Source organism: Antechinus flavipes, chromosome 1 (genome assembly GCF_016432865.1).
Source record: "Antechinus flavipes isolate AdamAnt ecotype Samford, QLD, Australia chromosome 1, AdamAnt_v2, whole genome shotgun sequence".
NCBI classification, from domain to species: domain Eukaryota; kingdom Metazoa; phylum Chordata; class Mammalia; order Dasyuromorphia; family Dasyuridae; genus Antechinus; species Antechinus flavipes.
In genome coordinates, this window is record NC_067398.1 from 710,755,429 (window position 1) to 710,781,190 (window position 25,762).

The 25,762-nt window shown below is 39.1% G+C and overlaps 1 protein-coding gene across 3 annotated transcripts in view; it reads left to right on the top strand.

Moving 5' to 3' along the window:
- Positions 1 to 25,762, top strand: part of SEZ6L (seizure related 6 homolog like) — a 259,733-nt gene that overhangs the window by 212,489 nt on the left and 21,482 nt on the right. For all 3 annotated transcript variants that reach the window (XM_051973023.1, XM_051973022.1, XM_051973025.1), the window contains exons 10-12: positions 2,784 to 2,980; positions 11,564 to 11,758; positions 14,882 to 15,073. In XM_051973023.1, the coding sequence (XP_051828983.1) occupies positions 2,784 to 2,980; positions 11,564 to 11,758; positions 14,882 to 15,073 (584 nt within the window). The remainder of the gene's footprint in view (positions 1 to 2,783; positions 2,981 to 11,563; positions 11,759 to 14,881; positions 15,074 to 25,762) is intronic.

The following is a 25,762-nucleotide window of genomic DNA, read 5'->3' on the forward strand; positions in this document are numbered from 1 at the left end:
ACTGGGTCTTTGGCAGAGAAAAAGACTTTTGGCAACCCAGAGAGGAGAAAAAAAGAGAGGAAATCTATAATAGGGGAAATAGCTAAGTGAGCAATTGAGGTCGCCATTATGTGCTTAGGAGCCCTTCTTCCTTTCATGTTGCTCTTCCTGGAGCGATTCCCTACTCATATATGTGAAGATGGATAGTAATCAGGTCTCCTAAGGTACAGAGTTTAAGACAAAAGACGCTATACAAATGGGGAAAATCGAGAGTCTGATAATGATTGATATATTTTATTCTATGGGGCCCAGGACTACATGCTGTGTAATCTAAGTAATTGAAAGTAACTCTGTATATGTCTGTTTGTCAATACTACCAAGTTCTTAGATCATCGAATTCGAGACTATTGAAAGGGAAAAGGAGTTTTAGAATATAGATCGTCAGCACTAGGAGAGCTTCAGACATTGAATGTTGGGGTTGGAAAGGTTCATAGAATACAGTGCTGTCAGAGATGGAAGGAACATTGGAATATAGAATATAAGGTCACAGAATCAGAAGGGGCTTTGGAAAGGAAAGAGCTGGAAAACATCCATTGCTCGAATGAGGAGGGTCCCTAAAAAATCTATCAGATGCAAAATGGACCTTAAAGACCCTCTTCCTGTCAATAAAAAGTTATTTTTAAAAAAGACGCTCTTCTCCAACACCTGCATTTTTAAAATGAGGAAACTGAGTCTCAGAATAAGGAAATTAGTTTCTCAAGATCAAACAGCAGGTGGATGGCAAAACTATAAGAACCCAGAAGTCTTCTCATCCCCAGATCAGGTCTTTCCCCTCCCCCACCTATATTCATTTGGGGCAGTGTGTCCAGACAGCATCTCTGATGCTAAGCAGAGCTAACCTGTGTCATCTCTAGAAGTAAAAGCAGAGGGCGTTGGCCAAGGAGTATGTTTTTTTTTTTTTTAATTGCTGATGTCTGGCAAGAGATGTCCACCGGATAATTTCCAGGGAATGTCTCAGAAGATGGGGACGCAGGTGGACTTGATTTACTGAAATAAATGGGAAAGGGAAGATGCTGGAAGGCAGATTTGATTAGGACTGGATGGAAAAGTCATGGCAGGCAGGAAGGAAACAAGCAATTTATGCTAGAACTGCATAAGTATGAGCACATTTTGATCCTCAATGACTCTGGGGAGGAGGTATTTTTATTATAATCCCCATTTTGCAGTTGAGGAAACTGAGTCACATAAAGGGTTACACAGTTGGACAGTGATCGAGCCTGGGCTCAAATTTAGGATTCCTGATTTCATGCCAAGTTAAAGAACAGGTATAAGGAACTACATAAAACTACATCTATCATTGCAAAAAAAATGGGATTCAGAGACTTTAGTAAAGATCTTTTAATGACTTTTCCTCACCTGTGATAGCTGTCAGCAGGTAATTAGTGGTACTTCATTGAGACAGGTCAGTAGCCACCAAAATACACTTCCAAAATTAGCCTATGGGACCATGTTGCTCCCCAGCTTAAGAAGTTTCAATGGCTCCCTTTTGTCTCCAGGATAAAATATTAATTCGTCTCTGTCACTTGAAGTCATTCATTATCTGGCTCCAGCCTCTATTTCAGGCTTACTTTCCCTTTCTCCTCCTTGAACAGTCTGTTTCACTCAAACTGATGTTCTTTCCATTTCCCATTTAGGACTTTAAATCCAAGAATTGGAATTCTAAAGAGTTCCTTAGAGTTCCTTGTCCATCTAAGGAAAATGAGCGCCAAACAGGAAGTGATGACCAAAGTCATAAAACTGAGATTTGAACTCAGGTCCTATGAAGGAGCTAAAAGTCATTGCTCTTTCTAATTTTAACTTTGTGATCCACTATGACCTTCAAGATTTTTAGACATTGTCAGTACAGTGTATTTCTTGATCTTACATTTGTGGAGTTTCCATAAAATCCCTAAATAGATTACTCTTTTGTTCACATTAAATTCCATATTCAATGTTTTCTATTTCATATTTCCCATTCCTACCAAGTTTTCCAATTCCCTGGTGTCTTCAGCAATTATTTTCTCACCTGGGACAGAGGCTAGGAGATATAGTAATCTCTTAAAAAATACTTTGTATGTTTTCTGATAGATTGAATCCAATCTCAAGTGTGTGCATCCCTCTCATGGAAAATTATCATATCTTGCTAAGTAGCACAGTGGAATTGGAATAACAAAGACCCCAAGCTAGTTTGCTGTCTCAGACACTTCCTTGCTATATGATCCTGTACAAGTTATTTTACCTCAGTCTTGTCTGTTTCCTAATCTGCAAAATGGAGATGATAATAATACCTACTTCTCAACATTATTGTGAGGCTCAAATGAGATAACATGTTAATTAATTCACAAAATTACTAGCTATTATTATTATAACTATTATCATTAATTTGGGTCAGGGCTTCTTAAACTTTTTCTACTCACAACCCCTTTTTGCCCAAGAAATTTTTATGAGACCCTAAATACGTGGGTATATAAAATAAGTATACAAATCAAATATTTACTGATAAGATTTTACAATAATAAATCATAATTTCATGACACCCACATTCAGTTACAAGACCCACTATGGGGCCCAAACCACAGTTTAAGAATCTGTGTTCTAAGTAATATATACATCTCAGTTCCTCTGCTAATCTGCAAGTTCCTCAAGATCCAACATTGTGTGCAGCCTTGCGTGTAGTATTTAGATTTCTAAAGTGACTACAATTTTATTTAATATCATTTTCCATTCACACATATACACACATGCCGTCTCCTTTTGCCTTCCAGCTTAAACCTGAGTAACAGTGACATCTTGACCATCTACGATGGGGATGAGGTCATGTCCCATATCCTCGGGCAGTACCTGGGCAACAGTGGACCTCAGAAGCTCTATTCCTCTACCCCGGACCTCACCATTCAATTCCATTCTGATCCCGCCGGCCTCATCTTTGGAAAAGGCCAAGGGTTTGTCATGAGTTACATAGGTAAGTATCCCATGTTGCAGCGTATTCTGTTAGTTTGGGTCCATGAGCCATATCTGCTGGGCCCATTCAGTCTTGGAATTGTTAACCCTACTATACCCTGATTTTTACATTGGAGGGTGTACAGGAAAATTATAAGAGGCAACAGCTGAAAAGCAGGCAGAATGTTGAAAGAACCGTCAGGAAAACATATTGCTCCCAAAAAGGCGGTAGACCACATGTGAGGAATGAGGCGGTATGTGTTCAAGCAGAACCTCTGGGCTGATTTTTTTTTCCTTCACTCCATTTCTTTGATAAAAAAAGAAGTTTCTCTGGCTCACAGTATAGGTCCCTAGAAGGATCTCAAAAACCGCTGCACAAAACTGCTGAAGCTTGGGACAGTGTATCCTGCACCTTGGAAACAGTCTTACTTTAACAAAGATTTAAAAGCTGAAAAAAAAGTTGGGGAAATGAGCAAACCAAAGAAAAAGATTCTGACTCTAGAAGGTTAATTTAGTGACAAGAAAGATCAAAACACAATATTTTAAAAAATTAGATAAAGTTTAAAATCAATCAATCAAAATGGAATCTTTCATTTCTACTGAGCAAGATTAATCAATCAGCAAATATTTATTTAGCTCTAACTATAAGCCAGATACTATGCTAAGTGGGAATACAGTAGTACTCCCCAGGAGTTCCCATTTTAATGGAGCTCACAATATAATCAGAAAACTTATTTTTAAAAATATTAATAATATAAAATAAAATAAAAAAGAAATTTCTGTGGCAAAGTATAATGTTCGGGCTTGCTTTCTGGAGGACCTTGGGATCAGCTCCAGCCCTTGGTCTTAGGGGAGAAGTGATAAAGGCAAGAGAGCCAACTTGAGGCTGGTCAAAGATACAATATCTCATTTTCAGTCCTCTTAGCCCTTATACACCTTAGTACAATTACACCATTACAGCACACTGATTATGTGTGAACTAGAGAATCATGACATCACCATGCTAAGGACTAAGTATATATGAACTAGAGAACCATCATCTCATCAGTCCCACTGAGTTAGCACCTTTTTGTAAGTATCCTTGTTTCAAATATACTTCTCCAAGAGTTCAAGCCCTCTACAGTGAAGGTAGAGATTAAAAAGAAATATCTATGACTGTCTTCATTACCTTTTTTTTTTTTTTTGAAAGAGGCAATGTTACAGATTGGACTGGGCACTGAGCTTGAAAGCAGAAAATGTGTGTTCAAATCCCACCTTAGTCACTTATTGTCCATATGCTCCTGGGAAGAGAACAGTTTTGCCATTTTTATATCTTTAGTGCCTAGCATGCAATAAGTGATTAATAAATGCTTATTCTGATTTGAATCCATTGTTGAGATGGGAAATCCATTCCTTCTTCGGGCCCCACGTCTTTCTGGGATCTCACGGGCATGACGGAAGAGCGATTCCCCTCCACGTGAAATTGCTTTTTACTCCATCCAGTCTGAGCAAAGGGCTCTCTACCAGAATCTCAGCATACCAAGAAATCTCTATGCCTGGTTTGCTTTTTTCCAGGCCAGCAATCATGATTCATTCTCACCAATTGTCCTCCCGCCCCTCAGAGAGAAGAACATGGCAATCGATTCCTTCTGAAGTCCTTGTTTATGTTTCTCTGGGGCCTCTTTACTCCCTGATTATGCTGATCTGTAATTTTATTCTCCTGACTCTTGTTTTCTGCCTTCCTACACAGAGCTTCCCACAGGTTCTCTGTCAGGGGTGCCCAGAGTGCGTGATATCAAATCTTGCGAAGAAGGGCAGCCATCATTAGTTGTTTGGCTGAAATGTCCACAATAATTGACTACATCTCTATTCAATTCACTTTAGAGTTAGAAGAGCCCTTCAAAATTTTACAAATCTAGCCTCCCTTGGCTTTTGTTTGTTTGTTTACAGAAGAACAAGACGCCCGGAGTCATAAAACTACACGGGAATAAAGCCTGAAATGAAATCCAAGTATTCTTATTCTTAAACAAATGGTCATGAATAATGTTTTCTAAATTTGGAGCAAAGTCTATATATGACCAAGCCAATCATCAAGACACTCCCTTGAATGAAGAGATAGATAGCTCAGAATATTTCTTTGAATAGTCCAGTGACTTTCTTGAATGAACAGAATTTTCTTTCTGAGTTGATTGTCAATGAAAAACATGGTTCCGTATTCCAACTATAGTCAGAGGCAGCGTTTTACTATAGTAAAAGGAATACTGGCTTTGAAACAATTTTTGGCTCTACTGTTCACCATCTGTGGGACCTTGGATAAGTGGTTTTATCTCACTAAGTTTCATTTTCCTCTTTTGCAAAGTGGTCATAATTAATACAAGCATCACTTAACCTCTCAGGATTGTTACGAGGAAACGATTATATGAATGGGAAGGATTCTCCTTGTTGTTACATTCCACACTCTGTCCAATGTCAACATTAGTTGGCGAAACGTGAATATCAGCCAGAAATGCCTGGCTAATGTTCAGTATTGGGGGAAAATAACAGTATGTTTTTTTTAATCACTCAACTTTTATGTTGTTTATGTAGCAGTAATAATACTTCATGTTTTCTAGTATTTTAAGGTTTGCAATGTAGTTTCTCAAAGCATTATGGTCTTTTGCCAATGAGGGATCTGAGGTTATGAGAGAAGAAGTTTTTGACCCTTAATTACACAACAACTGTCTAGGATTCAAAACCAGCACTCCATGACTCCAGAGTGAGCACTATTCATTACTCCCTGCCAGAAATAATAATAATAGCTGATTTTTAAAAAAGTAAATAAGAACTTACATTTATATGGTACCTATCTGGTACCAGGTACTGTGTTAAACTCTTTACAATTATTATCTCATTCAATCCCCACCACAATCCTGGGAGGTAGGTACTGTTATCATCCCTATTTTACAGTTGAGGAAAATGAGGCAGACAAAGATTAAGTGACTTTTCCAGGATCACACAACCTAGTAAACATCAGACCTTCCTGACTCTGAATCAAATCTTTTATCCACCATTCTCTATAAATGTGTTTTTTGTTTGTTCTTGTTTCTGTAACATTAGCCAATGTAGACTTAAGAATGGCCTGGATAATTCCAATACATGCATTATTTTCCTTTTCCTCCAGTGGTAATGGAGGAAACCATTTTGCTCTATGTAAAACAGGATAAGCCTGAGACTCAGGGAATGATGGGAACTCTGAATCTAATTGCAAGAGGGGACATATACAGGCACAGGAAAGAAGGAGGGGGGAGAGAGATGGAGGGAAGAAGGAAGAAAGGAAGGAAGGAAGGAAGAAAGGAAGGAAGGAAGGAAGGAAGGAAGGAAGGAAGGAAGGAAGGAAGGAACGAAGAGGAAGGGAAGGAGGGAGGAAGAAAGGATGGAAGGGAAAAAGGAAGGAAGAAGGGAGGGCGGGAGGGAGGAAGAAAAGGAGGAAGGGAGGGAAGAGGGAAAGAAGGTGGAAAGGAAGGAAAGGGAGGTAGAAAGAGAGAAGGAAGAAGTGAGAGAGGAAGAGAGGGAGGAAGGAAGGAAGGAAGAACGGAAGGAAGGACAGAAGGAAGGAAGAAAGGAAGGAATGAAGGAAGGAAGGAAGGAAAGATGGAAAGGAGAGATAGAGGGAGAGAGGGAAGAAAGAGGGAAGAAGGGAGGGAGAATTCACACAATATTTTCCAAGGGAGTCCAAGTTGAACCTCAACTTCTTCATCTGAAAAGTTCGGTGAAGGGGGAAGTACTTCCTCTCCCAATTTCACATGATGACATATTATGAAGAAAGTATTTTGTAATCCTAACAGTACTAGCTAAATGTCAGTCATTTTGTCAACAAGCATTTATCAGGTGCCTACTATGTGCCAGACACTATGCTAAGTGCTGAGGATACAAAGAAAGATAAATTCAGTCCCTGCCTGAGAAGACATCATAATCTAACAGAGGAGACTATGTAAATAACTGGGTACAAACAAAAGTCCTACTATGTGCTAGTCATTTTACAAATCACTGAGAATGCAAAGAAAGACAAAAACTGCCAACTATTGCAATTACTTGATAGCTAAATGCTTTAAGAACCCATTCAAAATATTCCCATAAAAAAAAGTACTTTAGGACTTGGTACATTCTCAGCTTATGCCAAACCAGGGCTTGCAGAGAGAAATCGTTTGGCCAAATCAATATTTTAAGCAAGAGTTTCAATGTGCAAACATATATGTTATGGCACAGGAAAAAAAGCCCAGAAGAGGGACCCAGAAGGTCAGGAATGACTCTGGAGGACAACATCCCAGTGCCAGAAGATTTTTCCCCCTTGGAATAAACCACAGAGTACTCCCGCCCGTCCTTGAGAACCCTGATGCAAGACTGCCCCCAGCATTGGACAGAGTGGCTATGGCAGGAAAGAATGCCCTGGGCCTGATCCCACTGGAGGTCTCTCTGAGATTCCAAAGTGACCTTTCCAAATGATCAGTGAGGTTTGCTATAATCTTGGGAAAGCCCAGGTCAAAAGTCACCTCCCAAAGCCAATTTCCCAAAGCATGGTGGGTTTTGGAGAGGATGCATTTGCATGAAACCTGTGCCTTTTCTAAATTATAGCTTCAAACGGGAAATGGGAGACTTTTCAGAGGATCCCAGACTTAAAATTTAGAGATCATAGATTCAGGATTATTGATTTAGAATTGGAAAGGATCCGAGTAGCCTTCCAGGTCAATCCTTTATTTTATAAATGAGAAAACTCATGAGCCTCAGATAGAATAAATAACATGACCAGATTCACACAGCTAGTAAATGTCAAAGGCAAAACTGAAACCCAGGTATTCCAGATTCCAATTCCACCATGCCATACTTGTGGTTGTTGCTGCTGCTATTCAGTCATATCCAACTCTTCATGACCCCATTTGGAGTTTTCTCAGCATAGATACTGGAGTGGTTTGCCATTTCCTTCTCCAGCTCGTTTTACAGATATGGAAACTGAGGCAAGCAAGGTTAAGTAGCTTGCCCAGAGTCACACAGCTCCTGAGTGTCTGAGGCCACATTTGAACTCTGATCTTCCTGGCTCTAGGACTGGTACTCTATCCCCTGCAGCGCCACCTAGCTGTTCACCTTCATTTTACAGAGGAAGAAAGTGAATCTCTGAGATGCTGATTGTCCAAGCAAAGGTGATACCAGGAAGCAGAGTAAACCAAGAAGTCCCCCTGATCTGTGCCTGTAGGTCTATGTGAACTAAATATCCTCACTAGTTCTATTATTTCTCCGCAGCTGAAGGATTACAAAGCTCTCAGTACCATCTAAATTTAACTCTCTGGGGCCAAGCCACAGTGCCCAAATTATAACTCTATGGCTAAGGTCAGGTGGAAAATAATAGAGCTAGAATTAAAATCCAGACCTTTGGATCCTAGCTTCAGGGTTCTCTTCACGTTACCCTAATGCTCCTCCCTTTATCCCAGATAGAGAATTGTGGCTCAGAGAATAGAACTGACCCATCTATGGTCATGTAGCTTATTGGTAGCTGAACTAGATCCAGATCCAGGCCATCCCAAACATCTAACCGATTTTTTCCCACTATTTTTGCCCAGACAGTGAGCATTTTACAACCTCCAATTCAAGGGCTTTCTTGGAATTTTTAAGAGGAATAAATATAGGGTTTCCTATTCCCCAACAAGCCATTTTAAAGTTCATTTTCCTGTCCCTGCTCTTCACAGACACCCAAGAGATTGCTTTTCCCAGTTAAAATCATGATGAAATCCCAGGAAAAGCCACTGCTTTTTTCTTAAAATTATCTTCCAGCAAATAAGTCAGGGCATTCTACTCTCCCTGACTCCCCAGAAGCATATAAGGAGAGCAAATTAATTACATGACATAATTAGCTCTCCTTCTTGAATCTGCTTGGTGGGCATTTCTGAGCAAGGATAACCAAGCTGGCACGTGGGATTGTTACTTACATAACAGGGCAGGGGATGGGGGGAGTCTCAATGGGAGGTCCATCAAAAGGAGAGTGAGAAGCTCAATTGGAGGGACTTCATTATGAATCAAGAAAACATTTCAAATGAAACCTAAGAGAATTGATAGTAGTCTGGAAGGTGTGATAATAATTTTAGAAATGGAAGGGATCTCACTAAGACCAACACCCTCAATTACAGGGGAGGAAATTGAGGTATAGAGCAGTTAAACGACTTGCCTAGTTAATTAGCACAAAGTTAATAAGTATCTGAAGTGCATTTCAAAGCCACAACTTCCTTTTTTTGAGGTACAGCAGTCTCATCTACTACTAATAATAATAGTAATAATAACCATAACTAGAATTTAGTCCTCACAACAAGCCTGGGAGAAAGGTACAATAATTAGTTCCATTTTACAGATGAGGAAAATGAGGCAGAAATTAAGTGACTTGCCCACATTTATACAACTAACAAATGTCTGAGATTTGGATTCAGACCAGGGCAGCTAGGTGACACTGCAATGAATAGAGCATCAGGAGTAGAGTCAGGAATACTCATCTTCCTGAATTCAAATCTGACCTCAGATACTTACTAGCTGTGTGACCTTGGGCAAGTCACTTCACCCTGTTTGCCTCAGTTTCCTCACCTGTAAAATGAGCTGGAGAAGGAAATGAAAAACCACTCCAGTATCTCTGCCAAGAAAGCCACAGAAGAGTCAGACGTGACTGAAAGAACTAAACAACAAACAAACTTTCTGCCGACCACCTAGTTGCCTATATGATACTAATGGAAGAAGAGGAATAACACCCAGTTATCAGAATATTCTTATTCCCCTTTTCTTGGGGGGTTCAAACTACCACACTAGGAAGATTGAGTTCTGTTCCAGGCACCATATTTAGAAACAATAATATTGATAACAACCCAAATTTATACAGCGCTATAAAGTTTATAACGGAGAGGGCTACAGTATATTCTAGATAAAGAATTATCCAGGAGAACTATTATATTAAAAATGACCCCCCAGAAAGAAAAATCAATACTAAAGCAAGAGTGAAGGAAACTATATGAATGTCCTTCATGCTCATGTTTTGTCAAGAAAACACCCTGCACACCCATATATCCCTAAGAAGATATAGATGAGATTTCAGACATAGATGGCTTGTGACCAGATACTTGGAAGATACTAAATCAATGAGCTATAGAGTACTAAAAATTCACTTCAATCCATTCCGTCGACTAATCAACAAGAATTTATTAAGCACCTACTATGTGCCAGCCACAAAGTTAAATAAAGAAAAAGCAAAAATAATCATGGCCTTCAAGGAGCTTACATTCCATAGGGAGAGACAATATGTCCAGAAACAGGTACATCTAAAATATAGATCAGAGGGGATGAAAGTGGTACAAAGATTAGGAAAAAGACCTGAGTTCAAATAAGATCTTACTATGACCTTGGTCAAATCACTCAATTCTCCATCTCAGTTTCTTCATCTGTAAAATGGAAAGTAAATGGAGGGTTGTTGTGAGGATAAATGAAATGTTTGTTAAAAAAAAAAAAAAACTTTGCAAACTTTAAAAGACGCTATAAATGCTACCTAATATTTTTATAATGCCACACTAACTTAATAATTGTTCGATAAATGAAGGCACATAGCATAGAATGAAGCAATTGGAGGAGAGATGTAATAAAACTACTGAAATTACACTGTTGAAACTTGGAGGAAATTTGAGAGAGAAAAAGAGGAGTTATTTCTGAGAACTGGAAAATGGATTCAAATTCCATCTTTGACTTTTACTCAGTGTGTGAACTTGGTGAGTTATGGGCCATAGTTTCTTCATCTGTAAAATGTGAAGATTAGTCTTTAAAGTCCCTTCAATGTCCAGATATTTGAACTATTTTCCTTCCTGTTTGATTCATCTGTATTCTCTGGGGAGAGGGAACATTCTACTTTCTCTAACTTCCCATAAGGATGGCAAATTAATTATGTGACATAATTGGTTCTCCTTCCTGAATCTGCATGATGGGCCTTTCTGAACAGGGATAGCCAAACTGGCACATGGGATTGTTATTTACATAATAGTTCAGATGATAGGAGGAGTCCATCAGTGGGAGAGGAAGAAGCTCAACTGAAGGGACTCTGATTTTTACAAATTGTGTGACCTTGAGAAATTCACTTAACTCTCAGAGTATCAATTGCCCTAATCAATTTAGTCAATCAACAAACATTTATTAAAGGTCTACAATGTCCCAGGTACTTTTCTAGGCATTAGAGATGCAATGACAAATGTGAAACAGTCTGGCCTTCAAAGACTTTACATTTTATTGAAAAAAAAATAGCAGGGCTCATGCATAGGTATTGCCAACACCATATAAAGCAAATACAAGGTAAAATTGGAAGCGAAAATGAAGATAATGATACCAGTAGTGTTTGTTTCCTAAGGGATCCTGGTGAAGTTCCAATGAGGTAACACTTAAAAGCATTTGACAAGTTTTAAAATGCTATATAAATGTTAGCTCTTATTAACATTATTAAATGAATGATATAGCTGACTCATAATAATATAAATAATAATTTATAATTATTATATAACATGATATAAAATCTAATAATTATAATAAACAATAAACAATAAAATAATTGAAGTCAATTATTTGTATCTTTCTATTAAAGAGGTATCAAGGAATGACTCCTGTTCAGATTTGCCTGAGATTCAGAATGGCTGGAAAACCACATCTCACACAGAGCTGGTGAGAGGAGCGAAGATCACCTACCAATGTGACCCTGGCTATGATATTGTAGGCAGTGACACCCTCACTTGCCAGTGGGACCTGACATGGAGCAGTGATCCACCCTTTTGTGAGAAAAGTAAGACAAATCTCAAGTTTTGTCCTGGGTCAATAATAGATCTGGTTGTAACTAGATCCTGGAGTTTGAGGATCTAAATATAGTAAATTGAGTTTAATGATTTGACCCTCAGATTTTCTTTTTTTTCCAATTCTAATTTTACTTATTTAGTATTTCCCCCAGTTACATTCAAAACAAATATTTTTCATTTTTTTTAACATTTTTGAGTTCTAGGTTCTCTCCCTTATCCCCACCTACAATTAAGAAACTACAAGTGAACTGATATAAAACATTTCCATAAAAGTCAAGTTGTGAAATAAAATATAGATCTCCCACCCTAATGAAAATTAAAACCCTATAGAAAAAAACTAAGTTAAAAATAGAGAGGGAAAGAGAGAAATAAAGAATGCTTCAATCTGTATTCAAACTTGATCAGTTCCTTCTCTGAGAATAGATAGGATTTTTCATCATAAATCCTTCAGAGTAGTTATGGATGATTGTACTACTGAGAATAGCAAACTAACTTACAGCTGGTCATTCCCAGAACATTGCGATTACTTTGTATACAGGACATTCCAGATTGTTTTTCCTGAGAGCCTCCTGCTCATCATTTCCCAGAGAACAATAATATTCCATCAGAGAAATTTGATTCAATTTTTTTACAATTACCATTTCTAATTGTATTTCCCCCACATTTATTCTCTCTCTCCTTTACCCTGTCTCTCCTCAAAGGTGTTTTACTACTGACCCCTCCCTCCCCCAAAATGCCCTCTCTTTTATCACCCATCCTCCCTTCCCATATCCCATTCTCCTCCTATTTTCCTGCAGGTTAAGATAGATTTCTCTATCCTTATTGAGTATGTATGTTTTTCCTATTTGAGCCAAGGCTGATGAGAGTAAGGTTCACTCATTCACCCCCCTCCTGTCCTTCTTCTCCTCCACTGTAAAAGCTTTTTCTTGCCTCTTTTTTATGGTAGATAGTTTTCACCATTCCACTTCTCCCTTCCCTTTTCTCCTAATTCATTCCTCTCTCACCCCTTAATTTCATTATTTAAAAAAGATAAAATCCTTTCACAGTCAACTTATACCCGTGTTCTCTGTCTATATATATAATCCTTCTAACTATTATAATAATGAGAATGATCTAATGAGTTACAAGTAGAAATGTAAACAGATAAACCTTATTAAATTCCTTATATCACTTTCCTGATTATCTCCTTATGCTTCTCCAGAGTCCTGTATTTAAAAATCAGATTTGCCATTCAGTTCTGGTCTTTTCATCATGAATGCTTGAAAATCTTCTGTTTTATTGAATGACCACCTTTTCCTCTGAAGGATTATATTCAGTTTTGCTGGATTGGTGGGCACTCAAACTTTCTTGATGTGACCTGGAATGGGACATCAGTGAATCCTTAAGTTCTTGAGAAAGATAAAATAAAAAGGACACTCTTTAGGCTTCCATGTAGGACAACACATGTTTTCATGAAATTAGCATTGGAAGGGAACCCAGAGATCATCAATTCTAATTTGTGGCTGAACAGGAATATACTCCAAAATGACAATTTTAAATGATCAACTAACTTAATGCTTGAAAATCTACATTAAAAGTGAATTCACTACTTATCAAAGCAACTCATTCTGCTTTCAGATAGCTCTCACTGTTAGAACATTCTTCTATGTGTTTAGCTACTATATGTTGTTCTCCATGTGTGTTTGTGTATGTACGTGTCTTGCTCTCCTCCTCCTCCTTCTCCTTCTCTTCCTCCTCCTCCTCCTCCTCCTCCTCCTCCTCCTCTTCCTCTTCCTCCTCCTTTTCCTCCTTCTCCTCCTCCTCCTCCTCCTCCTCCTCTTCCTTCTTCTTCTTCTTCTCTTCCTGCTCTTCCTCCTCCTCCTTCTCCTCCTCTTTCTCCTCCTTCTCCTCCTCCTCTTCCTTCTCCTCCTCTTCCTCTTCCTCCTCCATGCTTAGCAAGAGAAAGATTATAATGTCTTTGTGACTTTCTTTACTTTCTCATTACTGATATACATGTGCATGTGTGTACAAATATTTCTTATTTTTTTGTCTAGACATGTGATTTCATCACTGTGGGAAGCACACGGATTAATAACTTGTGCAAGATAAACATTTTTCTGGAACTTCTCACCTCGGTGAGAAACAGAAGACATAGAAATGGCAAATGGCTTCCAATATATTTCAGAGGCAAGATGATAACTCAGGCCTTTTCTGACCCCAAGTCTGGTTCTCTATTCACAATACAACATGACCTCATCTATAAATATAAATAGCATATGTTACTAATCTAATTCTTGAACATATGTGTATATGGCAAAACTAGACAATTTTGAAACTTTTTTTTCATGGCAAAACCAGATGTACTAGTATATAACTAAGAACTCTAGTAAGGTAAGAATGGGAGAGTACAACAAGCTGGGGTGGAGGTCAGGGAGCTTGTCTGGAGCATAGCTGCCAAGGGGAGGAACATCAAGAAGTTTAGAGTGAAGGAGAGGATGGGAGACGCTGGGATCCAGGGAAATAAGTCTTCCATTGGGTGATATTGTCATTCATTATCATCCAGGTTTCAACACCCTGGACTAAGACCCCAATCAACTTTCCTTATTTATAGCTCAAAGATTTACTTATACAATTATTTTGATGAAAGGGCTTGAGAAACATAAACATTTAGTTAACTCTAGGAACCAACAGTCTATCTCTTTCTCCCAATCATGTTATATATTTAGCTGGAAGGACAGCAGAGACAGACAGTGGTAGAAACAGGAAGACAGAAGCAAAGCCAGAGAAAAGAAGAAAAGAGAAGGGAAGGAGAGGAGAGGGCCAGTTGAGATTTTACATAGGGAAAAAATTCTTTCAAAAACTAATTAAAATATCCCAAAGAGCACTAAACGACAAAAATTCTTCCTATCCTTTGAAAATCACTTGAGTTTTTTTTCCTCTGATATTATAAGACCTTATATAATACACCCAGTGAAATGTTTTCTCCCCGAGAGCAAGCAACATTTTATTTTTGCAATATGTAGTACAGTTCCCGGTTCATAATAGGTCCTTACTAAGTGTTTCTGGAAATAAATCATATCCATTAATTTGGTGATAAGGCACCAGAGAACCTTGTGTCTGTTTTTTCTTGTCAGTTATGTATTGCACTGACCCGGGGGAAGTGGACCATTCAACTCGTTTGATCTCGGATCCCGTGCTCCTTGTTGGAACGACCATCCAATACACCTGCAATGCCGGCTTTGTTCTCGAAGGAAGCTCCCTCCTGACCTGCTACAGCCGAGAAACAGGAACACCCATCTGGACATCCCGACTCCCTCACTGTGTCTGTAAGTCATGTTTATCGATTGGATCCATATGGGCTCTGGAAACTTTGCTCTACTGCCTCTTGGCCTGATGTTAGGTAGAATATTTGGAAAGAGCAGACTCTACATTTTGGGCAGTTCCACTTTTGGAGAATTGGCGAGTACCCTGATAAATCAAAAATATTTATTAAAACATTGAGGGGGCACGGTGGGTGAATGATACAAAGCTACTTTTAGAGAGAAATGAAAAATAGTTGATTCCTCCTGCTACCTTTTGGGATTCAAGGTCACTCTATATCCCTGGGAAACAAATGGAGGATGCTAAAATTAAAGATTTTGGTGCTTAGCACAAGTAGTATAATATGGATTATCTTTCCAAAGTTCTACTCAAGTTATTCCATAAAAGAAATGATAAAGCAGTAACCGAGTTCCTAGACAGGAAAGGGAAGGGAAACTACTCAAAATAGGTTCATACCCTTACCAGGGCCAAATAATAACTCATCCAAAATTTGGTCAACACAGGGTGCATCTAGTGGACCACAAAATTGATGACACCAACATTTTTTCCATTTCCAAATATCCTAAAGCCAATTATGGGTCAGGCAGGGACAAAAATGTCTTGCCTGAAAAAGAACTGGGGATTTTAGTAGAGTCTGAGTCAGCAGTATGACGCCAATCAGTCAGTCAACAAACATCTATTAAGCATTCTCAGTGTGCTGAGTTTTGTGCTCAGCACTGGGGAATACAAAGGCAAAAAACTGCGGCTTTGAGGAGTTCAAATTAAAATGGAAAGATGCTAACAACGATGTATATGCACAATATATAACATGTCAATGCACAGTTGTCACAGAGAGAAGGCCACAGTAAGGGTTAAGATGGGGACTTGGAAATGTTTATTGCTAAAGGTGAAAGCTAAGGAAGCAAATGTAATCTTCTGATCCATTAAGATCCATTAAGAGAAGCTTAGTATCTACCCCGAGGGAGTGAAGAGTCCTGAGCCCGAAGAAGAGCAAATATAGTGTATTATCTTCTATTCTGAGAGCTGTATTTTATGGGAGTTATGGTAGAGAGCCTAAGGTCTGGCCCCATCAGGATCAATTAAAGGAACTAAGGATATGTAGCCTAGAGGAGAGAAAGCTTCATGTGGATACCTAGTAGTTCTGAATAAGTATTTGAAGGGCTGTCATGTGTGAGGAAATTAATTTGGGAGATGTGTTCAGCCCCAAAGGGTAAGAATTTGGAGTGATGGTGTAAAGTTGCGAGCTTCCAACAATAACAGCTGTCCCTAGATGGTCTAGGCTGCCTTGGGGACTGATGCATCCTCTCTCTTCTTCACTGGAGATCTTAAAACAGAAGCCAGGTGGTGAATACTTCTGGAGCAGTTTGGAGAGACAGAAGTTGTATTAGAAATACTTTGTTTTGCTTTTTAACTCTTAAGTGTTGGGATACTCTAAAGGCACATGATCTCTTGTGGCAAGGACAAAATGGCCTTAGCAAATATCACAGAGAAGAGACTTCCCCGATTTCTAAAGAGAATTTTACATCTCACTATCCTGAGAGTTAGATCTGGGGGGATCAAAACAGAGACTGTCAGAGGGAGGAAGAACCTTAGTGCAAACTAAGAAAAGAGTACATAAGGAAGGCCTGAATGTTATGCCAGTTTCCTTTGATTGTCCTACCTCAGTTTCCCTAATTGTTCTGCCTCAGTCCCCCTGGTTGCAACCCCCTTCTCTCAACCATTAAGACTGATATAACTTAGGGCTGGCTACTCTAGGATCATAAACTATAAATGTTTAACCTCAGATAAGGGGAGAGCTTCTATTTCAGACTTCCTGGCTTATTAGAATGTCCAGTGCTCACTCTGCCCCCTCTTTTGCCTTTGTTCTCCCTTATCACTAAAGTCCTTTAAAGAACTTCTGGAATCACACATTTGATACTGGATACTTTGAGATGTGAGTCTGATCCAGTCAATTAATTAAGCTCTCCAATAAATAAACTATTAAAAACTCTAATCACTATCTTGCCTCAGTTTTTCTGGCATTACATGAAAATAGAAAATGTCAGAATTATAAGGAGCTACAAAACTGAAGTCAAAAGTAAAACCTTAGAACAGAGAATGCTGAGAGCTGGAAAGGATTTCAGGACCATGAATTTATACAGATTTATAAATCTGTACAATTTATACAGAATCAAATCTGAAGCTCCTTTTTTCAGAGAAGAAAATTGTAACTCAGAAGGAATTTCCTCTTCTCCAATTCCCTTTCCTTCAAATTCACATTCAGCTCCTTTCAAAAAACTACAACCAGCTGATCAACCCTTGTTGGGTTGAATGTTTGCTTCTATTGACTGAATTTGGTCCCCACCAACCTGTTCCACATGGTAGGAATCATCAGGAATTGATTCAGTAAATGAAACCACCAAAGATCCAGGAAGGGACATTATAAACATAAACCTGCTATGAAATGCTAAACAGTGAGATGTTGCTAAAGGGGTGGAGGCTGGGGATTTTATAATGAAGTAGCAGTGTGATGGCCCTCCAGAACCCAAGAGACTTGCTGTGTTTTTTAAAGCCCAGGTCTCTGCTGCTCCCAAACTGCCTCCCCATAGGCATTATCTCTCCACACTGAGTTGTGGGGAATTCCTTAACAGTGAATGCTAATGGGTTCACAAGCCATGAGGGTGTGAGACATCACTCAGGGCTGAGGGCATTCAGCAGAAAAATTATAAATGCCAAGGCCTGGTCGATTATGCTGATAAATTGGTCAGGACCATGGACGGGGACTGCAGATGATCAGTGGCTCATTGCAACTACATAGTTTGGGGTTCTTACTTTGAGGGCATTTTTTGAGGTTGAGGTAACCTGACAGACGGTATTTTAAAATAGTTCTATTAATGAGAAGGCAGAGTATCCCTCCCTGGTAGGTGCACTTAGTTACTCTCTGTGGGCTTGGTAAAATCCACTCAAGTCTTCCAAAGCAAGGCACACTAACCGTGCTTGCAAAAATAATAATGCTAAGGATGATTGGATAAATTGCAATGAGAACTTTATGGGCAAATCTCCAGGAAACCACTTAGTCTGGCTATAGAAAGCATATTCTTGCAGAAGATGCAGACCTTGTGTAACTTCATGACCTTGGGGGCATTTGATGTATATGAACTAGTCATCTAGTCAAAGTTTTGAGAAGTCACATACAGATTGAAATTCCTGATGCTTATCTAGAGCATTATTGTTTACAGAGCACTTGATAAATATTATCTCTTAAGAGTCCCCCAACATTTTTTTTTTTGCTGAGGCAATTGGGGTTAAGTGACTTGCCCAGGGTCACACAGTTGGGAAGTGTTGAGTGCTTGAGGCCAGATTTGAACTCAGGTCCTCCTGACTCCAGGGCTGGTGCTCTATCCACTGCCTTACCTAGGTGCCCCCACTGCTCCATCTAGCTGCCCCTCTCCCAACATCTTAATAGAAACTATATAATCTCCATTATTTAAAACTCTGAACCTGTTAAGTGATTTGCCCATGGTCACAAAGCTAATGAATACCAGAAGCAGGAATTGAGCCCAAGTCTTCCTGACTGAGTTCAGCATTGTATCCACCATGCAGGAGTTTGGATTTTGGAGTGAGAAGGATGGGTTCCCAATATGAAAATGCATTTGAGTTTATGACTGAACTCTTTACATGTATGTGATGAGGCCTATTATAATTTAAAGACATCAGTTATTTGATAATATGTCACAGATATTTAGGAAATCACCTGAATGCACACACATGAATCAGAGAGTAGATGTATAGTCAGGGAGGCAACATCTTTAGTCATCTGGGAGAGGCCAGGGATAGGAAGCTAGCCTTAGAAGCAGGGAGATCTGTATCAAATCCTACTTCTGGCTCTTAAGAGCTTTATGACAATGTATAAATCATGAAAACAATGTGACATTGAATGTTCTATGAGTACTTTCCATCTTTGATATTTTATGTCCTAAACTCCATTCCTTCTCTGATAGTCTTTTTGGTAGGATTCCTCCTGCTTTGATATTCTCTTTCTCTTCTAAGGCTTTTTTCAGCTATGACATTTTCTGTTCAAAGTTCCCTCCTGGTTCTGACATTCTGTGCTCTAAGGTTGCTTACAATTCTGACATTTTGCATTCTAAGATCCCTTCTACCTGTTTACTCAGAAAGTAAGTGAGTGAATATATTCATGTTTAATCCTTTTTAGTCATTTTCAAGCCTCTGTGACCCCATTTGGGGTTTTCTTGGCAAATAGAGTAGCTTTCCATTTCTTTCTCCAGCTCATTTTATAAATGAGAAAACTGAGGTTAAGTACCTTGTCCAGCATCACACAGCTAGTAAATTTCTGAGGCCAGATTTGAACTTAGGAACTTGAGTTTTCCTGAATTCAGGCTTGCCACTTTATCGATTGTAGTGCCACCTAGCAGCCTATTCAGTGAATAACTATACTTTAAATAAGAATTCTTGGAACAATGGCATGAATCAAAAGATCTGTGGCAGTTCAGAGTTCCAAGAAATCCAATAGCTATATACAAGCTGTATACTACACATGTCCTCAGACTGGTCCCTACAGATTATACTTCATTAGATTTCTCATTATTGAAACAATCCTATTTTCTTTAGTGGATAAAAGTTTCTCAACCTTCACCATGTGGAGTCCTGCGTTTAGTTCTGGGCACTGCATCTTTGAGAAGACATTGAAAAGCCAGGGCATAGTCCAAGGAGGGCGACTAATATGACAAAATAGACTTGATCCATGTCAAGTAGGAATTGATTAAAGGATCTTAGAATGCTTAGCTTAGAAAAGAGAAAACTTGGAACATGTTTTCTTGAGGGATGGAATGAGTGGGAAAAATGAGATCATATATTTAGAGCTTCAAAGAACCATGGAATCTTCCTCTTCAGTCTGCTAACTTGTCAGATACAAAAACCCAGATCCAGAGAGATTAAGTGATTTATGGGTTTCATAAGGCTAAAAGGCTAAGTGGTAAAGCTAAGATTTGGACTTTGGTCCTAAAATTGAATCATAGAATCATAAAAATCAAAACTAGAAGCTAAGATTTAAGGGATCTAGTCCAACCCACAACTGGGGGACAGCCAGGTTTAGTAGTTTACCAAATGCCACCCAGATAGCACCTGTCAGAGATAGAATTTTCATCTACTATCTCTGAATCCAAATACCAGACAATCCATCACACCAAACAGTTGCCTTCAAATGTTTCGAGAGACATCACATGCGTCAGAGTTCTTTTTCTTGGTCCCAGTGGGGAGAAGTAAACTAAGTAGGGGACAAGTGCAAGGAGGTAATTTTGCTTATTATAAATAAGAGCTTCATGACAAATTGGTGCTTTCCTGAAATGGAAGAATAGGGCTTGAAATGTTTTCCATCACTGAAGGCCTTCTACTGAGGCTGAAGGACCTCATTTCCAAAATGTCTCCGAGGAGATCCATGCTTCAATCCAGGGGTTGGACCAGATAGCTTCTAGAGTTGCTTCCATGTGAATCTAAGATTCTAGGATTGCAACATTCTATTATGAGACTTTATGATGCTGAGTTTTAGTGGTTCCATGCCATCTGCTGGCATCTTAACAGCACTGCACAGTTTGGTTAAAAGTTAAAGATATTCCAGAGTATATGCCTGAAGTAACAGTAATTCCGAGCAAGTGTTGTGGTACAGGACAGCATATGAAAAAAGTCTGTTCTCGTTATGATTCAGCTGCCTGGGGAAGGGCATCAGGGCATACTAGTTTAGAGAGTTCCTTCTGAATCCAAATCCAAATCTCCTCTTATCAACTAGCTGAGGGGTCTAGCAGTCTCCAAAAGAAAGATGGGTTTCTTTATGAGGTAGGAGATTGAATGTGATTTATCTCTAAGGTACCTTTTTAACTCAAAAAGCCTAAAAGTGGGCTTCATGGCTGGGAGAGACCTCTTCCAGGCCAGTTGTCTGGTTCAAGAAAGAAATCACAGAATCACAGAATTGGAGAGTTGGAATGATTGTCTAGTTCAATCCATTCTCATGTTCACTGTATTATCTACTTGGGGCAGCATCAGATCTGGAGTCACAAAGACCCATCTTCCTGAATTCAAATCTGGCCTCAGACACTTACTAGCTGTGTGACCCTAGGCAATCATTTCGACCTATTTGCCTCAATGTCTTCATCTGTAAAATAAAGAAGAGAAGGAAAGAACAAACCATTCCAGTATCTCTGCCAAGAAAATCCACCCAAAGGGGTCACAAAGAGTTGAATACAATTGAATAATGACTGATATTATACAGTTTCTTCCCAGATATCTTCAAGGAGAGAGGAACCCACCCCCTCTCAAGAAAGGTTATTCCACTTTTTGACAACTTTAATTCTTAGGAAGCCTTTCTTGACTTTAAGCTCCAACTGGTTTCTTTGAGATTCCCAACCATTGTTCCCAATTCTTTGGGATTCTCCAGTCAAACATAGCAAATCTAATCCTGCCTCCTCCTTCACATACTTAAAAAACATTGTCATGGCCCCTTCTGCATCTTCTCTTCTCTAAGATGAATATATCCAGTTATATTCCTTGATCCTCATATGATTTAGATTCAAGTCCCTTCCATCTTTTCTAGGTATTCACTAACTTATTAATATCTTTCTTAATCCAGCTAACTCAGAAAAGACACTTAATGAGATCTGATAAAAACAAAAAACTAAAAAACACTAGTGGAACTATTGACTAACATGTTGGAGTTCTTGTTCTTCTCAAAACACAGCCAGTTTAGCTTAGAGCCCTCCGAATATCTCCAAATCCAAAGGTTCTGTCCGTTAGCCTCTGCCTCTGCTTTCTTCAGCCTCTAACCAGCACAGAGATGGAATGAATCTCTTGTCTCCTTCACTTGGGGCTCGGCTAGCTTTCTGTGAGTCTTTCAGACCAGCTTGGTCTCAGTGGGGGGCGTGCAGGAGCCCAGCCACCTACCACAGTGGTGTGAGATGAAGATGAATCTGGTTGTCCACTGAACTCTCACTCATAGCTTTATCCTCTGAAAACTCTTCGTCTGCCACCAGCCAGCCAAGTGGAATATATTCTGCCTTGCCTCAGAGAGAGGGCTTCTGGCGTAACTCCGCTGAAATCTGACCGAGAGCCTCTGTCTGTTTCTTTTATCCAAGAGGGAGGAATTGTGGGATACGAGAGAGAGGGATTATGGGTTTTCTCCCATAGTGCTCTCTGGCCCAAAGAGCTTCAAGGGAGGTGTGAACTCATAAAGGTACAAAGTTTACTTTGTGAAGCTGGAATACTTGTGAACTCCAATGAGTAAAGGTGTAAACTCAGGCCTTGTATTAATTAGTCCTACTTAGTACCTTGTTTCGGTTCTGCCCAAAACATCTTCTTGTAAGATTAGATCAACTCTAATTAGTTAGCAGTTTGTAAGGATTCCAACACCCTACTCTTAAAAACTCTACCTTTCTGAACATGGCCCAAGATCAGGTTAGCCTAGAACTCAAAGTTTTTGACAAACTGTTAAGCCCAGTGATTTGCTGTGTAGTTAACCATGTCACCACGTGATCTAATAAATTTCATAGTTTGTCTTGTAAGGAGGGAGGGGGACCCTACAGTAAATCTCATCTATCCAAAGACATTTCCCACATCACTTACCTACTTTCTGGGTTTTGTAAAATACAACAAGTACCTCAACCATTCTGCCCTGCTTTATTGAATGATTTCTGTAATTTTCCCTTTCCAGCAACATGGGACTTATAGAATCCCACAGAGACCATTTATGAAATATTCCTGCCTCCAAGAAACACCATATACATATACATATACATACACACACACACACACAGACATATATATATATCAGTCATAAAATGAAGCAAGTGATCACAAAAATGAATGAAAGAAAAAGCATTTATTTATAACTTAATATGCACAAAGCATTGTACTAAGTGCTGATATACAATTTGAAAAGTCAGACAATTGCCATTTCCAAGGAACTCACATTCTAATGGAAGAAACAGCATACACAAGAGAACAGATAGAGAGGCCGAGCAGTCCACAGTGTAGAGCAGCAAAGCAGCTAGTAACATTATGATCCTGATGGCAGTCATAGAGCGAGTGGAGCCTGATGCTTCTCATTCCACTCTGTGTTCTCTTCCCATTCCTTCCTTGGTTGCCCAAGGGGTTTGTACCCATAGGGAAATCTAAAAAAATCTGCCTCAAATAAATTCTCTAATGCTAGAGGAAAACTAGAGACATCCCATCAACAAACACTGGCAGGAAAATAGAGACATTCCTATTTTTGCATATTTGAATATGAACATCCATTCTGACATGATGTAGTCTCATTTATCTGGCCACAAAAGCACAAACACACATCTGGAAGTGGAAGGGACTTCAGAAATCATGGAAGTCAAGTCCATTATTTTATGGAGGATCAAATTTGGGATCAAAGAAAGGAAGTCACTTTCCCTCATCACACAAACTAATGAATTATTTGCTGCAAAATCTGAACTCCAAAGATCAAGTGTCTTGACTCTGAGTCTACTGTAATTCTCACTACATAGCACTGGATCTTTTGACAAGTAAACACTTAATGTGCATTATGTGTGTGTGTATTTATGTACATATGTATGTATTTGTGTGTGTGTGTGTATGTGTGAATGCATAAATAGTACTATTTTGTGGAGATGATGAAAGAGATGTAAACCCTCCACAAACACACCAGTCCTCTGGAATTTCCTTGCCCAATTGGTATAATGTCCAGACTAGCTCTCTGGAGGGCCTCAGGATCAGAGTCAGGATCAGTCAGAGTCAGGATCAGTCAAAGTCCTTGGTCTTTAGGAGGAGAAGTGAAAGAAGCAGGCAAGCTGCCACATGGCTTGCCAAAGATAAATCCTGGGCTCTGAAGTCTGGAGCCTGAATTCCCCTCTCCTCAGTGTGTTGTGACAGAGAGACTCTGACCCTTTCCCTCGGCCCTTCAATCCTTGCCTCCAATTACCTCATCACAACACATTTAGTAGCTAATCGTGAGGAGAGCCATCACATCACCATATGTCTATAGAACCATTATCACACCTTGAATAGGTAATTAGCCTTAAGTGCTCTGCTGTCTTAGATTCAAATATACTTTTCAGAGTTCCAGCCCTCTACAAATTAAAAAAGTGCAGAATTACAGAATTGGAAGGGAGGTCAGAGACCATTGAGACCAACCCAGTCCCTCCCTCCAACACACTCAGGTCTTCCTAGTGCAATCCACTTTTAATTCAGAATAGTTTAGATTGTTTGGAAGTTTTGTTTTGTTTTTCCTTTGACACCCGCGTTAAATTTAGTTATTTGAAACATTAACCCACTATTTATGATTTTGCCTCTCCATTCTATAGCTCTTTAAATACTTGAAGCAGCTATTACATCCCCCCTGAACCTTTTCTTCTCCAGATTAACCATATTAACCATTCCCAGTTCCTTAATCTGATCGTAATGATGGCAGGCATGAAATTGACTCCCTTCTTCATCTTGGTTGCTCTCCTTGGATGTTCTCTTCCTAAGGAGCTGTGCATGATTTAACATGATATCCCGGAGAGGAACTGATCTGGGAAGGCTCCAGAGGGATTATCTTCCAGCTTTACCATAGTCAATGCTGTCTTTCTTAATGGAATCTGGTATCACATTGCTTTTGATGGAGGGAAAGCAAGTCAAACAGGATCCACAGTTTAGCCTGTAAACAGACTCCGATGAAACAGCAGAGCTCCTATTTCAAGAGTCAAGTGATTGGCCTAGGCAATAAGTAATATAGGATTTTAGATTAAATAGAGATAACTATGGGTGCCAGTGATCTAGAAATGCAACCAAGGGAAGGGTTTGCTAGGCAGAAAGAATGGAGGAGCATTCTTGGAGGTCGGGGATGGGAATTATGTTAACAAAGAGATATAGAGTAAAGAATTGAAGAAGAGAACAATTAATGAAGAGACCTGATCATCTAAAGTGGTAAGGGAATAGGAATGGAAGGTTAATTTAAGCAGGATAAAAATACGAAAGAATTTGTTGGTATAGTATTTTATATTTTTCAAATAAATTTAACAATAAACATAGAATATCCAAATTTAAAGAGATTTCAGAGATCATCTAATCCGATGGTCATCTGAACAAGAATTTTCTCTCTTAGAGGCAGCTGGTGGCACAGTGGATAAGTGCTGGGATTAGATTCAGGGAGAGATAAGTTCAAATATGGCCTCAGATACCAGCCATATAAACTTATATAAGTGATAACCTTCATTTAGTTCATTTTCCTCAACTTTGAATGAAGATGCTAATAACACACTAGGCTTCTGTGAGGATTAAAGAGTATTTGTAAAAAGCTCTTAGCTCAATACATGGCACATAAGTGTCTATCTCTCTCTCTCTGTCTCTCTGTTCTACTAGAGGAATAGAATCTTTACATAAGCAAGTAAATAATAAATATGTGCATAGTAGCACAAAGTAATATAAGTAGGGAAAGAGAACTACCAATTTCCATATTGATACTTCAGGTTAGTACAATGTCTCTAAAGGTCTCAAGAAAGACTACAAGTAGGAAACGACAAATGAGCCATGCTTTGAAGAGAGGTAGAACATTCCAGGCATAAAAATATAAACTGTACAAAGGCATGGAGGTGGGAGATAAGGAAATATATCTTTCTGATCTTCAATATTTGGGAGATCAGCATTACTTACTAAATGTCTGTATTTCAGCCTTTTATTTT